At 55.7% G+C, this 17110-nt stretch overlaps 1 protein-coding gene across 2 annotated transcripts; it reads right to left on the bottom strand.

Moving 5' to 3' along the window:
* Positions 1-10660: 10660 nt before the first annotated feature.
* Positions 10661-16497, bottom strand: EMX2 (empty spiracles homeobox 2). 2 transcript variants are annotated; one of them, XM_060125613.1, is made up of 3 exons: positions 15981-16486; positions 13872-14056; positions 10661-11648 (listed from the first exon to the last, which is right to left on the bottom strand). In XM_060125613.1, exons 1-3 carry the CDS (start codon positions 16384-16386, stop codon positions 11481-11483), a joined length of 759 nt encoding a protein of 252 aa, XP_059981596.1. In that variant the 5' UTR covers positions 16387-16486; the 3' UTR covers positions 10661-11480. The 2 variants fall into 2 exon arrangements, with proteins under 2 accessions (XP_059981596.1, XP_059981597.1); XM_060125614.1 differs by lacking the exon at positions 13872-14056 and having other exon boundaries at positions 11545-11648; positions 15981-16497.
* Between the last annotated feature and the right edge of the window lie 613 nt (positions 16498-17110).

Below are 17110 nucleotides of genomic sequence, written 5' to 3'. Positions count from 1 at the left end.
AAGGGTATGGCAGGGGAAGTAGTGGCCAAAGGGGCTGGCCCCCAAGGGGGACAGGTGCATGACCGCAGGCATCTATGCCCCAGGTAAGGAAGCAAAGCCCCCCTCCTGATACTTCCTCGAGTCCTACTAAGGTCTGCAGTCTGGTCAGACAGGCAACATCAAGGTCCCCACAAAGGAAAGGGGAGCCACTTACATTACCCCCCGACACACACACACACACACACACACACACACACACACACACACACACACACACAGAGAGAGAGAGAGAGAGAGAGAGAGAGAGAGACAGACTTTCTTGGAAGGGAAATCCTCCACATAGAAGGAGGGCACCAGCATTTACAGATGGGCCTGCCCTGTGGCCCAAATAGGCTGTTCCTCACTGTACCCTCAGGCAGTTCACACCCCAGGCCGGGGCTATATTCAGGCCGCTGTCTACTCACAGCCCAGCCCATCACCTCATGGACAGGAGAATGATTAAGGAGTCATGGTGTTGTGATCAAACTTCTAAAAGGATCCTGTTCATTGCACAGCAGAAACTAACACAACATTGTGAGGCAACTATACTCCAATAAAAAAATAAATAAAATTAATTAATTGATTAAATGGTCAAAATAGTAAATAAATAAATAAAACCAATTATAGTGGGGGAAAAAATCCTGTTTGAGATATATCCTAAAATTGTTACTAGTGAAAGACACCATGTCTGGAATTCGCTTGCAAATAGCCATAGGAGGAGAGTGCCCGGGAAAGACAGATGGAGCCAGAGTGACCTTGATTTCATCATTTGTATGTGTTTGCTAGGCTGTATCATGCCCTGGGTGGCTTAAACAACAGAAATTTATTTTCTCACAGTTCTGGAGGCTGGAAATCCAAGATCAAGGTATCTGCAGGGATGGTTCCTTCCAAGGGTTTGAAGGAAGGATCTGTTCCAGGCTCTCGCCTTGGCTTGGAGATAGCTGCCTACACTCTCCGAACTCACATCATCTTCTCTCTGTGTGTCAGTATCCAAATTTCCTCTTTTTATAAGAACACCAGTCATAATGGATTAGGACCCACCTTAATGACCTCATTTTAACTTGATTGCCTCTATAAAGACCCTGTCTCCAAATAAGGTCACATTCTGAGGTACTAGGGCTTAGGACTTCAACATATGAACTTGGAGGACACAATTCAACTCATCACATAATTGTTGTGGAAGATGGGAGATGTATACATTAAACTATTCACTCTACTATTGTATAAGTTTGTGTTTTTTCATAATAATTGGAGGGAAGGGGCATGCAGGGAGGCAATGCTTCAAACAATTGTCATGTCACCAGGTAAACTCCAAGGAGATAAGACATTCTCCAGTGCTCAAAGAAAATCCTAAAACTCAGAGCTGTTTCAGAAGAGACAAGGCAACTTTAGGAGGTAGTGAGCAACCCAGCTCTGAAAACATCCAAGCCTGGGCTGTATGACCACCAGTGAAGTCTTCTGTAGGATCCCTTCTCCGACGGGAAGCTGGCTTGGCCAACATCTATGTCTTTGCTCAACTCTTGGTTTCCGAAAAAGCCAAGGCTGTCTTGGGCTGCGTTAACAGAAGCACAGTGGCTAGAACAGGGCTGGGAGAGTCCTGTTCTACTCAGAACTGAAGGGACCACCTGGATGCTGGTACTCCAGTCTGGAACCCCATCACAAAAGGGACAGGAAGCATTTCAGAACTACAGGCTTTCATCTGGAAGGGAGCAGCCACGTGCTCAGACAGCTGATGGGTGATGAGCAACTGGGACCTCGGGTCATTGGTCCACACATGCACATTACATGTGAGCACACTGCTCAAACCACGGCTCTTCCTCGGCCCTCCTGAAGATGATAGGACGGTCTGGCCTGTAGCACATTCTAAATAACATCTCCTTTCACCTGCAAAAACTCAAGATTTCCGGGGTGGGGGGAGCAGGGGGTGTGAGCAGAGAAGAGGGGCCATAAAAATGCTCAGACTTTCCATAAACTTCGGCGCTGACCCTCTTCCTCCCACCAGGGTCCCTAGAGCTGATTAAGTCCCCTTGCTGCCTGTAGATGACTAAAAGGGAAAGCGACATCGGAATCAACACGGCATCGTTTACTTAACGAAGCAGCAACCTTCCACTTGAAGTCATCTGCCGTATCAGACACCACTTCTGTTTTTCATGGAAGACATAACTGCAGTCACTTAGAGTGTAGGACAGGAAAGCAGGGAGGGAGGGGCAGGATGAGCCCTTCACGAGGCAGCCGACAGAGGGCCCTGCAAGGCTGGGGGAGCCAGGGCAGGGAAGACAGCTGCACCCACAGCCCCCCACATGGCTCCCACCAACATGCTCAGCCACGCCCCCTGCCACGGCGCACTTATGCTCACCCGTACACACACACACACACACTTGCAGCCTTCTCCCACAAACACAAACAAGTGTCACAAACATTCATGCCCACACGTGCACTCTGCCCCTCGGCCTCACTCACAAGCGCACAGGCACCTGTGCTTACCAGCCTTTGGCGCGATGCTTAGGAACGTTGTGTCTGGCTGCTGTACCCAAAAGCTCCACACTGGGAAGGGGGCAGGGGCAGTCCCCAGCCAGTGAAGGAGGGGCTGCTCAGCACAAAGCTGACTCTCAACCCTAAAGGCACCTTCAATAATATCACACCCAACACAATCCCCACCGGAGCCCAAGCGTTTGGAACAGACTGTGCATTGCCTAAGAGGTGAGGGGGCAGTGGCAGGGCGGGGAGGCCGTCGCTGAAATCCAGCTCGCTTTTCACTCTTCAAGCCGCGGGGCACCCATCCACCCAGAAGAAGGAGTGCCTTTTCCTAAGTTTTGCACACACAGCATGGGTTCCAGCAGTCCCTGCACCCCCAAGGCCACACGCACACTTACTTATCTGTGTACGTGTCCACGTGCTCAGGTTACGTGCTGTGCAAGCCACATTCACATACAGCCTCTCACGCATCTGCAGCCACCAGCACGCAAGGTACGTGGCCATCCTCGGGCTTCCTCACCGGGCTCGCTCCCAGGGGCCCAGGCACAGGTCCTCCTCCTTGCCCTTGGTCTGAGCTGATGATGATGCCCTCAAGCCCAGTCCCAGGTCCTGCTCCCCATAGACAGGGCCTCAGAAGGGGGTGGGGCAGGAATCCTGCCTCAAGGTCCAGGGATCAGGCAGGTGCCCAAAAAGTGACTCCACCTGTCTCCCTTGCCCGGCACCAGGATGAGGCCACTGGTCACACCGTCACAGCTGAGGGGAGAGGCCAGGCACTATGGAGCCCTCTGGGTAGCCAGGAACATGGCCCACCTCTAGCATCAGCAGTAGGTGTATGGGGGCAGGGGCGGAGCTCGGTCTCCAGGAAGCCCTAGCTCCCACCTCCCAGGACTTTGCAGCCTCCTGGAGCTAAATGGGGAGAGGCCAAGTCAGATCCATGATTTCCAAATAAGCCAGACCCTTTGACAAGACTGCAGGGTCCAACCTTCCATCTCTTAGGTGCACTTTTACCTGCCCAGGAAGCACAAGGAAAAGGATACCGGGCAGGCCTTGGGACATCTGGCTTTAACGACCCCACCTCTGATGAGGCCTGAAACGTTGTTACCTCCCGCTGGCCTCCCTGCAAGGAACAGGCTCTCCAGCCTGAAGAGTCCCGGATGGGGGCCCAGGAGCGCCCACCTCTGCCCAGAGGACGATGCCCCAGCCTACAGCCTCCTTCCATTCTCACCTTTCAACCCGACAGGGCAGGGTCCAGCCCAAGGGGGCCGCTGACGCGGGGCGCAGGTGAGCAGTCCCGGGCGCCTCCCGGCCCCCACCCAGCTCCAGGCCGCCTCCTCTGGTTTCGGGGAGAAGGAGGGGCGTCCACGTTCTCTGGGGAGCAGAGCGAAGCCCCGCGAAGTGACCCCTTTTCTGAATGAAATTGAGCTGCCATTTTCATCTTCTACCCAAATGTCAGCAGCGTTAGATCAGATTAGGAGTTAATCTCTTGCCAAAATTCATTTCCGAACAAGAGAGGCAGGTGGAGGTTTGTTGTTTGTTTCAGTATTCCTCCCCACGCACCCTCTTTCTCTCCCTGTCACTGGGGTGCGGGTGGGGGTAAAAGTCAGAATAGAGTGCACTGAGGCCCCTGGGGGGCTAGGGGATGCCGCAGAACGCAGGCGGGGCGGGTGGGAGGGCGGCCGCCCTGGCCCCGCGCCCGCCGTAGCGCCCAGCCCGCGCGTTTGTCCTCCGAACGCTCGGGTAGCTCCTGGGGCGCGCCCGGGTCATCCTGCCCGGCCGGCAGGAGAGGAACGGACCTGGGGCCAGAGCAGGCAGTGCTCAGGAGACAGGCGCTGCGAGGGCCTGGATGCCTGAGCCGTATCCTCAGCGCAAGACGGACGTCCCTCCCCAAACCCCGCCTACCAGCCCCAAGCCCCCAGCCTCCCTCCCGCGGGCCAGGGCGGTAAAAGGAAAAGGAAAGGCAATTGCAGCCTAAAGAAAAAAGAGGAAAAGGAGGAAATAAACGCCCAAACGAACTGGTCAGTACCTTGCAGGAGGCCTCATTTGACAAGTGACCAGAATACAGCCGCTGGCCTGAATGCATAATTACCCCCAAGTGAAAATTCCCCATCTAATTTGATATTTGGTTCTTTGCAGAAGCTATAGCCTTCGTAAATAATATACAAAGTAAGAAACCTAATCCCGCCTGCTAGAATGTTTAATTCATCATTATGCGAGCTAATTGGAAGGTGATTATATGGTAATTGCTCATTAGTGGTGTATATTTATCGCTGTACCTTATGTCAAGGCCATGGGAATTGTGTAGAGTCTGTTCTCTCATTTCAAGGATCAGTTTCAGAAGCAGGAGCGAAGCAGGCAAGATCAAGTTCTTCCTGACGTCAGGGTCCAGCAGAGGGCTGTGGAGACCCGCGCTATATATAGGACCTGGAGCCGGCTGGGGGCAGGCGCGGCCTGGGGCCGAGCTGAGGCGGTGAGCCGGGCAGCCAGACCACTGCCGGGCAAAGCCGGTCCTCCCGGGGAAAGGGAGGAGAGGCATGGGGCTGGGGGCCCTGGACCATTTTCCAAACGCGACCCCATCCCCATTCCAGGCACCTCCCTGGCGCATCAGGTGCGTCTCGGCCTCTGCGCTTATGCTGGGAGAGGAGACCTTGCCCCTGCGCTTTCTCTAGGACTCTCTGGCGGTGTGCAGTAGGTGTGGGGTAGAGAGGGGGACCGGCGAGGCTTGATTTGTACACTGGGTGGGAGACAGGGAGAGGGAAGGTGAGGCTTGATTTGGAGAGCCATATGGAATTTGGGGTGGTGGAGACCCGGTCTTCCTCCCAGATCCGATCGCCTAACAGTTGGTCAACTCCCACCTCCTTGGCGGGCCAAAAAATTCTCTCAATTCCTTCGCCCAGAGAAGCAGGCTGCAGGCCGGACAAGGGTACCAGGTTGGTGCCTAGGGAGGGGGACCCAGAGTCTCTCTCTATGGTAGGTGGGTAGAGCAGGGCGAAAGAAGCATGAAGAAAGGCAGGGCTTGAGCCCAAACCAGCCCCAAGGCCAGCGCCTGAGCTGGGAACTTGGGACAGGCAGGAAGGCAGGTCTGAAATCCCCGAGGCGCGGAGGAAAGGCGTGGACTGAGCCTGCAGGGCGAGGTGAGGGCAGGGGCGAGGCCGTGGCTCTCCAGCAGCTCCGAGGATCCGGCCGGGGCGCTCAGAGACCAGCCGCCAGCCGAGCATCCTCGCACGTGGGCGTGATCTTTGGCGCGCTCTGGCGCCCCCTCGGAGGAGTGCGACGCTCCTTTGCCCTACCCAGACCCCAGCCCGGAACGCCGGGCACCCCTACTTACAGCCCCGGGGCTCTCCCATGTTCCCCCAACCCCCTCGCCGGGCCACAGGCACTGATGAACAAAAGGCCAATCAGACGCTGGGGCGCGGCTGATGAATGGACCTTTCGCTTTCAAGCGTGGCACCGCCTCGGGTTTCCCGGAGTACTGGGTCGCGCCGGGAGAAGCCACCTGCCCCAGCGGGGTCACGGCCGGGGTCAGCGAGTTCTCAAAACTCCCACTTCCCCCTCGCCGAGGGGCTGGTAGGGGGAAGTAAATGCGGCGGCCGAGCGGCGGACGCAGGAGCGGAGCGGCGGGCTACGCGCGCCCGCGGTCCCGCAACTCGGCCTCGAGGCACCGCGGCCGAACGCTGCAGGCCCGCTTCCTCTCCCGCCCGGCCTGCCGCTGCTCTGAGGCGGCACCCAAGTAAACCAAACGCTGATTGCTGGAATAAGAAGGGCCGGCCTGGGAAAATGCGGTTACCAAAAAAAAAAAAAAAAACGTCTGCTGTTTGCCAAACTCCGGAGCGACTGGTGCGCTGCGAAACAATAACCGAACCCGAGCCTTCTCACTAGACACACACGTCTAGATCCCGAGACACACACACATATGCTGCCCTGCTGCCGGCATGGACGCCATCACAGGGGACCCCCACCCAAACACGGAGAAATGTTCCCGCCAGTCACACAGTCTGAGGCCATTCCCATCCTCTGAGAGCCACAACTGCAGCCGGCTCACAGCGACCAGACGCTCGCACACAACTTCTTTACACAATTGCATTTCTACACCTTTATAAGCACTCTAATTACAGCCGCGCAGCTGCACGTTCCTGCCCTAACTCAATACAATCTAGATGCACAAGGAAAGCTGGACACCTTGACATTCACAATCTACACAAGTAGCCCCGGCCTCTCAGCCTCTAACGCACGCAGTTAGCACAATTAGCACCTACACATCCTGACTGAAATCCTGGCTCAGACACGCAAACAACTGTTCCACAGACCTCACTGGTACACTCAACCTCTACAAACCCACAAGCACAGCCTCTCCCTAAATCACATCCACACCCTTAGTCCGACTTGCAATTGCCCGCATGCGGGGAGCCTAGCCCAGATGCCCCCAGCCGCGGCGCGGGGCCCCGGGCGAGGCCTCCGACCCGCCAGAGTCCCTCCCCAATCGGCCTGCGCGTCCGAGACTTTGTTCCCTGCGACTCGAGGCGTGGACGGGGAGGAACCGAGGTTTCCAAGGCCGCGCGCAGGCCCGAGCCCCCTTTCTGCCGGGCCCGCTTGGTGCGCCTCTCCGCCCGCCACAATCCGCCCCTAGCACAAAAGTGGCCCGGCAGGTTCCGGGCCGCCGCCAAAGCTCCCGCTCGGGCTGCGCTAGGCTGCCGGGAACAGAGTTGGAGTGAGCTGGGGGCACCGGACACTCAGACAAGAGGCAGAAAGGAGTAAGTACCCGGAGGTCCGAAGCTTTTCCCACCTCAGGAGTTTCTGGTGCCTTGAACAGAGCCCCCCACCCCCACCCCACCCCTCCGCCCATGCCTACCTGGCCCTTTGCTGCGCTGAGGAACTGGACCCCAAATGAGACACGCACGCGGAACCCACGTGTACCTCTCAGGAAGGAGAATGTAGCCCAGGCACACTTGGGTTATACGTTCCGTTTCACTCTCTCAGGGAAATGCAAACTGAGAACCCAAGCCTCTCGGTCAGGCGAACGCACAGGGAAGGCCCACAAGTAATCAAGAAGGGAGTAGGTCATGGATCAAACGTGTAACCTACATCCCCATTCGGGGTAACAGGCAAGAAAGACACAAGGCAACATGCGTGCAGTTCCATGTGTAGGGAGGAACGCAGAACCTGACCCTCGATGCCCATTGAACCCTGCCAGGGTCATCTAGGCCTGGCACCCATGTACCACGAGGGAGGACACAGACCTGCGGCACGCAGCTCCCACGCTTCCCTGCCCAAGGGGCTCCAGCCCAGCACGCGCGCACTGTGACGGGGACGCAGCCACAAGGCACACGCGCCCCGCACCCTGCCCCGCGCCCCGCGCCCAGATAGTCATCGTGGGATGGCATCTCGCAAATATTTATATTCCTCAGCGCCACGGCAGCCCGCGTCCACATTAGACGCTCTAATCCTGCCACTTTAAATAGATGAATTAATAAAGCAAACGAGCGGCTAATAAGCTGACTGTCCAGCCTTTTTGAGGCGGGGGAAGGACTCGAAAGTGCGCCAAATTTGTTTGCAGTGGATCAAGGCGAGCCGCCTCTGCTTCACTTTCTTTATCTTAATTCCGACTTGAAAAGATATAATTATCTAGTTTGAACAGAGCTGCTATCAAATCCTTCTTTGGGCCGGGAAGGGGGGCGTTGGAGTGGATTGCGGCTCTCTGAGCCGCTCCGTGCAGCCAGAGATAGCGCGTAATGAAGATGTGGCGGCTCGAGATACAAAGGGCATTAACCTCATTAGCATGAAACCTTTTCTTCTTACCATTGTGGGACCCTTTCAGCCGCCTAATCCCCCCTATTTTCAAAGCTTGGTTTGTAATAAAGCTTTTAGGTTTTTTTTTTCCAAAGCTAATAGTATTCTCTGATGATTTTATTGCTGTTACACTACATAGGACATTTACAAAAAAAAAAAAACCATCACCCTCCCCCTTTCCTTGTACTTAAAAAAAAAAGTATATGGTTCTTGCAGAAGTAAGCCTTTTATCAAGATGGGAAATTTTCTTCAGGAAAGGCTAGTCTGAATTTTAACAGGTCTGTGCTCTGTGTTTGAGGCATTCTGGGTTTGGCGAAGTGGATAGAAGGAAAAGGTAACTTGCTTAAAAGAAAGAGGTGCAGCAATGCTGTAGCAGGGACTGCAAAACACTTGGGAGAGCTCTTGGTCACAGAGGTCCCGCTGTCCAAGTGACTGGAAACCCCACTTGAGTTTCCAGGATACACAGGACAGCACCTGTCCCTTCGAGAGGCAAGCCTGTGTCCCCTCTCGCCCCAGAATCCTCGGGCAGTGGAGTCTCCCCGACTACACCCACACCTTCCCAAGGAGTCTGCGTGGAAATGCACCATAAACAGCCAGGGTTCTCCAGAGAAACAGAGAGGGAGAAAAAAGGAGAGAAAGGCAGAGATAAAGGGAAAAAAGAGGGAGAGAGGCCAAGAATGAATTCTACTTTCGAAGAGAGGAGGGGAGGGGAAAAAAAGAAAGAAAAATTTCCATAGTGCCCTATAGTCCCCACACGTGCATGGAATGTCTAATCTTAACTTTTCAAGGCAGGATGTTAACAAAGCTTGTATTTTCGCCCTGCATTGTAACTTGGCCTTATCACAGTGTAAAGGGTGGGGAGATTGTCCTAAATTATGTCCAGGCAGCCCCCCTGGATCCGTGGATTAAGAGATTAAAGGAGACCACTGGGCAAGGCCTCCTCTTTCCCCTTCATATTCCTGGTATGATAATTGCTTAAACTGATTTGCACTTTCACAAAAGCTCGCAGGACGCTTTGTAGCTCGAACAGAACAGACGAGGTTTCTCTATCAATGGAAATAAAACTGATTAATGCAGCCTATCAGGATAAGAAGCAAATGAAGCATGCAAAAACAACCTCGTACCCCCAGAAGGGGGAAGGGGGGGGAGAAAAGCTAAGTTTCCTCCAAGACTGGGTACAACTTTTTCTTTAATGTTAAAATTGAGAGTTGAAGATTCCTCAAAACGCTTGCCTTATAAGGCTGCTGAGGCCCTTGGGCTCATCCCCTCACCTTTGTCAGATTGGGGCCAGAGAGAGGAAGGAAGGAAGGAAGGAAGGAAGGAAGGAAGGAAGGAAGGAAGGAAGGAAGGAAGGAAGGAAAGAAGGAAGGAAGGAAAGTAGGGAGGGAGGGAGGGAGGGAAGGAAGGAGGAAGGAAGGAAGGAAGGAAGGAAGGAAGGGAGAGAGGGAAAGGGAGAGAGAGGGGGAAGGAGAATAGTGCTTTGGGGCTTGAAGTCAGAAACACAGTTTAAAAAGTCCCAGGATCCTGATTCTGCTAAGTGTTTTCCCCAATCCTGGGGGAATACTCTTCAATGCATAACTATATATGTCCAGTTTTTTAAATAACTAGAGGTTAAGAGTAGTAAGGATTTTTAACCTGAAATTCAAATTAAGCTCCCTCTTTAGGCCGTGCAGTGGGCAGAGGTCTGGATGGAAAACTTTTCTCCCATCCCTTTTCTGAAGGACTTAAGTTTTCCTAATCCTCTCCCTTTTGCACCCTCTTCTCTCTTTAACATGCCCGAGAATCCATCAGTCTGGCCCTTTTGTGGGTGGGGAACCTGGGCTTCTTGAGCCTAGTTGGGGAAGGACCACACTCAAAGAGATACTTTTCTCAAGAATTCACTTCAATTTCCCAAGACAACTACTCTGAGGGCATATTGATAAATCTTTATTGACAAAATATTGACATTGACATACTTCTTGGAAGTATATAGTGTGTTAGAATTCTAACAAATTAACACAGAACACAAAAATATTTACATTCTGGTATAGAAGACATTAAGGAAGCATTTGTCACTCTCTTTAGTAAGTCTATGATCTTGGAATAGAAACTCAGTGCTTGAAAACTTGCTGCCGTGTTCTTGGCCACACTTATCATCCCCGCTAACTACAGTCCTTCAGTCTTTGCAATAGATAGATTGAAAGTTTGGAATGGCCTTTATTTACGGCAAATGGTTGAACTCGGCCAATACCTTCAACCACTAAAAGGAGTTTAGTTCGTGGTTTTAAGCCTTGGGATGTTAGGAAAGGAATGTCCAAGAAATAGAATTAATTTAGGGTTTTTTTTCCCAGTACAAGTCCTGACTCCTCTTGTGGGCACCCTCCCCCTCCACCCCCAGCCCCCCATCCTGCTCCCCATTTCTCTGAAAGAGGATCGCTATCGCTGAGCCTACTTCATTTAGCTTTTTCACAATCACTTTGACGTCAGAAGGTATCAAAAAGTGTTTACAGACTGCACATTTCTTGCAAAAAAATCAAAATAAAAAGCACGCAGAACCTGTCTTTAAAAGGAAAAGAAAATTACAATTCACTTTCTGTCTTAAGACACCATTCGCCCAACAACTGCTACATGCAATTCAAGTTTTTGAACAGGTGTGGGATGGGGCTGGATGTGGAATCCCAACGGTTATTATCACTGATTACTTTTAAAGATTGGGGAAAAAAACACTTCGAAGTGCAAAATAAAAAGTCCTGTGCCTGGTTGGGGGTTTTCTTTTATCATTATGATTATCATCATCATTTTTTTAAAAAAATCGGACTGCGAGATAACCGGAATACCTGCCAATCATCTTGTCTCGCTGGTTTGGCCTTTGACTGACAGCTCCCCTTGCCAGAGCGCCTTCGGCTTTGCCACCTTTGGATCTCTCTCTCTCTCTCTCTGTCTGTCTCTGTCTGTCTCTCACAAGCTGCCTCTTCAGACAAGGGTTGCGTGTTCATCAAGGAGCCTCCGTCCTCTGCCATCTCGGCGCGGCCTCGGATCAGGACCCCGCGCTCTTGCCGCCCAGCGTCTGCGTCGCGCCGCCCCTCTCTCTGACTCCCTCTCCCCTTCTCCGTGAATGTGTGTGTGGTTTGTTTTTGTTTTGTAGGGTTTTTTCTTCTTCCCCTCCTCTCCCTGTCTCTGTTTTGCTCCGTGTTGTCCGTTTCTGAGGGGTTCTGTTTGTGTTTTTAATCGTCTGAGGTCACATCTATTTCCTCGGGACTCGCCTGCTTTGTGGCGATTCTCCACCGGTTAATATGGTGCGTCCCTTTTTTCTTTTGTTGCGAATCTGAGCCTTCTTCCTCCAGCTTCTGCCTTTTGAACTTCGTCCTTCGGTTCTGAAACCATACTTTTACCTGCAGGAGAGGCAGATGGGGCGCGTTATAGTTCCTGCACAGCGCCCTCCTACCTCTTCCTCTTTTGCCTGGCCCGGACCTGGGACTGAGACTACGAAAATCCAGTACCCCAGCTGCGTGTCCTATTAGCCGACCTCCCCACGGCCTCCCCTCGGGGAACAGAGCTCCTATCTCGGGGCCGGAGAGAAGGCTGGCTCCCTCCCCTTCTGGCCCTCCTGGAGCACATTTCCCCTGGCCCCGAGGCCCAGAGTGCAGAGTGTCCCCTTCTCACTTTGTCCTGCTCGGGACACCCACATCCCACTAAGTGCAAAAGCCTGGCAAACACTGGGAAACCCCTATAAAATTATAAATAAGGGAAAATTAAAAGAGACACATCCCTGACTCCCTCTACCTAACTAGTGCAGGGAAGATCTCATTCCCACTGCTGCAGCTCCTGCAGGGCCGAATGTGCTTTCTATTTTCTGCCAGTTTCCCACAGCCGCTGCCTAAATATAGCGCCTCCTCGGCAAAGCCTGGGCCCTGGGTAGGCAGTCAAGATTGGCCTGAGCTTTCCCCTCTCTGCCCAGTACTCTTGCAGGTGAGAGCAGAAGCAGTTGTGTGTGTGGGGGGGGGTGCTGGGGGAAACCGGTGGGGGGGATGATGGGGTGCACAGCCCTGGGGACCAACCCAGCTGTATCTTTTCAGCTAGGAAAAGAGGCTCAAAAGTGAAAGCTTCTGAAAAACCGTGAGATAAAGGGGAAGTAAGAGAAAAACTGTGAAAGAGAAGGGAAGAGCCCCTCAGTCCTCCTCTTGAACAGCCCCAGGACAGTCCAGGGCCAAGCTCTCACCCCATCACATCACTTCCCACCAGGGCGGGGCCGGCAGCCTGGCCTCCTCGGAGCGCTGCTAGAAGTCTGGGGAGCAGTGAGGTGAGGCTCACACGCTATCCCGACCAGTCCCTGGGGAAGCTGGTGATGGGGCCCCATACAGTGACCAGACCAGACAGTAACACTGCCCAAGCTTCTCAGCGGTGAGGTACAGGTGAGGAACATGGTGATGACTGCACCTCCCATGCCACCAGGGCTGTCCCATTCTGCTAGCAGCACCCCAGGCCCCTGAAGTCCGCTCCGCTTTCTCCTTTGAGTCGGCAGGCCCAGGTCCCGGCTTGCTCTCCCCGGATGCCCCCAATCCCCCAAAGTGCCCCCATGAAAAAGCCGAGCTGGAACACGGCTGAGTTTAATTTGCTTTGAGTTTGCTAATTGAGGGGGAGGACGGTTCATTTCTCCCCGGCGCTCGCCCAAGGCGCGCGTCGGTGCGCTCGGGGCTTGACACGCACACAAAGGCTCCAGGCAGCGTGGGCAGCGAGGCGGACAAAGACCACGGCCGACTCGGCGATCCAGGAGAAATCAGCCGGGCCGCGCCTTGTGCCGGGCCCCGCACCAACCCGCGAGGCCCTCCTCGGTTTTGTCCGCGGGGACGTTTTAAAACAAAAGCCTCGACCTCTTTGCGCCTCCCAGGAAAAGTGTTACAACTTAATCTGCCCGAAAATGTTACTGTTTGCCGGGAACTTTGACCCCGCCCTGAGGCTCCGCGTACAGTAGCGCCTACTGTAGCCCTAAGCCCCCTCCTCGCCCCGGGGCAGGCCAGAACCTGGCCGCCTCGGGACCCTGTTGCGCAGGAAGGGTCTGCCCCCTGAGGCAGCTCCTCTCCCGAAGCCTTCTAGCTCTGTTTCTCGGATTTAGGGACGCACCCAGGATGCCGGCTCGGCGGTCTGACTCTCCGATCCCCTCAAGGGGAATAACTGGAGCCGTTGCTGTGAGCCTTGAGCCCCCGGTGCACAGAGCTCGCCCTAACCCACTCTCAGCTCTCTCTCCAGCCTAGAGCCCCAAACACCCCAAAACCCCGCGGCACTCTCCTTCCTGGATCCCAGCCGCGTACCCAAGACTCCCACCGAAAGTCTCACCTAAAGTGCAGAGGTATCTTAGCCAGGAGCTGCAAGGCCAGCCCAGCCGCACAGAAGGAGCAATTCAGCCCGTCTCCGCCCGCCCCACCAGAGCCTCGGGCGGGTCATCTCCTACAGTCCCGTGCTGGAGCCCAGGGAAGCCAAGAGCACCTCAAAACTTACATATCCTGAGCCTGGGCGTGGAACCAGCTCCCGGACTGTTTGCCGAAAGCCCTCCGCACTTTGCGGGCTGCGTGTGTCCAGAGATTTGGGATGCGGTTGCCGCGCCTGGGCCCGCTCACCTGAGTTTCCGTGAGGCTGAGGCTGTGCGCCAGCTGTTTCCTCTCTGCGCCCACCACGTAGTGGTTCTTCTCGAAGGCGTGTTCCAGCCTCAGAAGCTGGGACGGGGAAAAGGCGGTTCGGATCCGCTTCGGCTTGCGGGCCAGCGCGTTGTGCAAAAGGAAGCTCTCCGGACTTGTGTCGTTCCCTACGGGGGACACAACAGAAGTCCCATTGAAGGGGGCTGTCCTGGCCAGGTCCGCGCGCTTCTCCCGAGCCGGGCTGACCCGGCACAGCGCTCAGGGCCTCCGCGTACGTAGCCCGTGCGGCCCGGCCCACGGGGACCCAGAGCCCTCCACACGCGCGAAGGGAACACCGCTCCAGCTGCCTGGCCCGCTCCGCCGGGGCCGTAGCTGTGCAGCACCCAGCAGCAGCTGTCCCGGCGGGTCGAGTCCCAAGGCTCCTGACCTCTGCGGGCTTTGCAGCCGCCCGGGCCCCACGAGCCTCGCCACTTCCGCAACAGGCGCCCGGGACAGAGGAAGGGGCGGCAAGGCAGGGCCCGGGGATTGGCGCCCTGGACCCAGAGAAACGTCTGTCTCTTCTTTCTAACCTCTGGTAGAACTTTGCCCCGGGGGTGAGGGGCGAAGAGGCGACGAACCGCTATCCTAGAGTTTTCTCGGGGACTTATTTTTAAAGTACTTAAGTCTTTCTCCTCCGGAAAAGTGCAGAGGCCGGGCGTGTCGTTGCAGCCCGGCCTAGACCGAAATCTCGCCGGCGGGTGCGCAGGGTTTCTGCCGCCGCTGCCTCCCGAGGCCCCGTTCTCCCGCTGCCCTGCTCCAGAGAACTAGGAGACTCGAGCGAAGGCATCGAAAGCCGGGGAGTACGGAGCTGCGGTCACCCGATGGAACTGTCCGCGGCCCCAGAAGATCCTGGCTACTCCAGGCCTGGCGTGGGGACCAAGAGCGTGGCTGCCAGAGAATGAGGAAAGGGAACCCTAAACTTTTCGAGCAAAGCCAGAGAGTTTCGGATTCACTCCTTAGGGTGGGAAATCGATTCACCAAAACCCAAAGAAAGACAAACCTACAATCCAGGCAGGGATGGAGGCAACTCCGGTCTGGGAATAAGAGTAAAACGTTGTTTTTGTTTGGTTTGGTTTCTTTAATTATGGAGGACGGGAATCTACCCCATTCTAGGCTCTGGCAGGAACGCCAAGGGTTAATGAATGGGCAAGCCGCTGGGTATTGATCAGCGGCCTCGGGAGGTAGGTCTTTTCCCCGCTCGGATCGCTAAACTAATTACTTGCCCCTTTTTCTGGAGTTTTAACTCTCCTTCCACTCCCCCCCCACCCCCACCCCCCCACACACACACAAATCCAAAAAATAGCAAGAAAGGAAAACACCCAAACAGATCTCCTCCAGCCCGTCTTCCGACCCGGTTCATTTCTTTTAAAAGAAAAACAAAAACCAGACCGAACCTGCCTTCGCCGTGGCCGCTCGGCGCCCGAATTGAGCAGGTCACGGCGAGAGTCCTGAGCCTCGGAGGCTCCTACCCGCAAGGGTTCCCGCCCCGCCTGAGCCTCCAGAGTAAGCAGGATAAAACAAACTCCCAGACTTTGCTCTGGGGACGCGAGGGTCTCTTCGCCGCCGGAAGAGGGTCAGAGACCGAGAAGCTGCAGGTCTAGGATGCAGGGGCGCGGAGTGGATGGTAAACAGGGTCGAACGCAGTCGAGAGCGAACCTGGTGGCCGGGCCCTGTCCGCGCCCCTCGGAGCCAGGGCGGCGAGGGCATCGCCGGGAAGACAGAGAACCCGGGGACCCCCGCGGGCCACGGATTCCTTGGCGGCCGGCACTCGTAGCACGCTAGGAAAGCCTGCCTCGACCCGAGAGCATTCGGGGACAACTCCTCTGTCTGCGCCCTTCTCTAAAGGGTCAAGCGGCCGTGGCCAGACCCCAAACCGGCCACAGCTCGGAGACTAGGGACCGTGCCCCGCTCCTCGCCGCCCAGTTTCCAAACGCGGCGCGCGGGCGGGCGAACCGGAGGAACCTCCATCCAGGCCTTGCCGGGCGCCCACCCAGAGCAGGCCGAGGGCAGTGCGGGCTGCAGAGCGCTGCAGCCCCGCGACGTGGCACGTACCTTGGAAGCGGTGGCCCAGATATCGGTAGCGATGGATGAGCCAGGGGTAGAAGGTGGACGGGTCCCGCTGCTGCGAGGCGAAGAGGGGGTGTGGCGAGTGCGAGGAGGGCAGGGGGTGGGCGGCCAGGGCGTGCGGCGGCGGCACCGGGTGCACGGGCACGGCCGGGTTGGGCGGGTGCGAGACCGCCTCGGCGAACACCAAGTCCGGGTTGGAGTAGACGCCCCTGCCGGCGGCGGCGGCGGCGGCCGAGTGGAAGCCGTTGAGGAACGGGTTTATGGGGCTGGAGTTGGCGTAGCTGAGCGCCGCGGGACGGATGGGGTCCTCAGAGCGCGAGGCGGGCAGGGGACTGTCCTTGGCCACCAGCGACTCGATGGTGAAGCAGCGCTTGGGCGCCGGCTGGAACATGCTGCGCCGAGGAGCGGGCGCCCGGGGCTCCCAGCTCCCGGCGACCGCGGCGCGCTGCCTCCGCCGCCCGCTGCCCGCTGCCCGCGGCGAGAACGGACGAGAATTGGGGACTTGTTTGTTGGGGGTGGGGGTGGGGGTGGGGATGGGGGTGGGGGAGGAAAGGGAGAAAGAAAGGAAAGGAAAGGAAAGGAAGAAGGAAAGAAGGGGGGAGGGGGAGGGAGAGGCAACACCGAGGATCCCGAGAATCTTGCACCAAACGCGCCCAACCTGGAGAGAGGGGGGAAAATCCTTCCAGAAGAATTTGCAGGCGTGGATTGGGGTAATTTTTTTTCTTTTGTTTTTCTTTTCTTTTTTTTTTTTTTTTTTTGCGAGATGGCGTGGGGGGGATCGAAGTTAGAGGCGGGAGGGGGGGAAGTTTCTCGGGGGAGGCAAAAAAAAAGTTTTCTCTCCTCTGCAAAAGGCGGGCAGGGCGCCCTAAGTCCAAGGACAATCCATGGAAGTGTTCGCTTCTTCACAAGTTGTGCAAACGATTTGTTAGTTCATGAGCCTAATTAGTGCGGGGATCACATAAACAGCTTCCTCCGAAGCCTGGTAAATGGCTTGATGATTGGTCGCTATTACTCGCCCTGAGGTGGAAGGGGGGAGACTCTTTAAAGTGCGTCAGAAGGAGGCGAGCGCCTGGGAACCCGGAGGCCTGGATCCAGGCCGAGAGTGGAACGGAGTC

The sequence above is a fragment of the Lagenorhynchus albirostris genome, chromosome 16 (genome assembly GCF_949774975.1).
Source record: "Lagenorhynchus albirostris chromosome 16, mLagAlb1.1, whole genome shotgun sequence".
Classification (NCBI taxonomy): Eukaryota; Metazoa; Chordata; class Mammalia; order Artiodactyla; family Delphinidae; genus Lagenorhynchus; species Lagenorhynchus albirostris.
The sequence above is the reverse complement of the archived record's forward strand: the minus strand, read 5'-3'. Positions and strand labels throughout refer to the sequence as shown.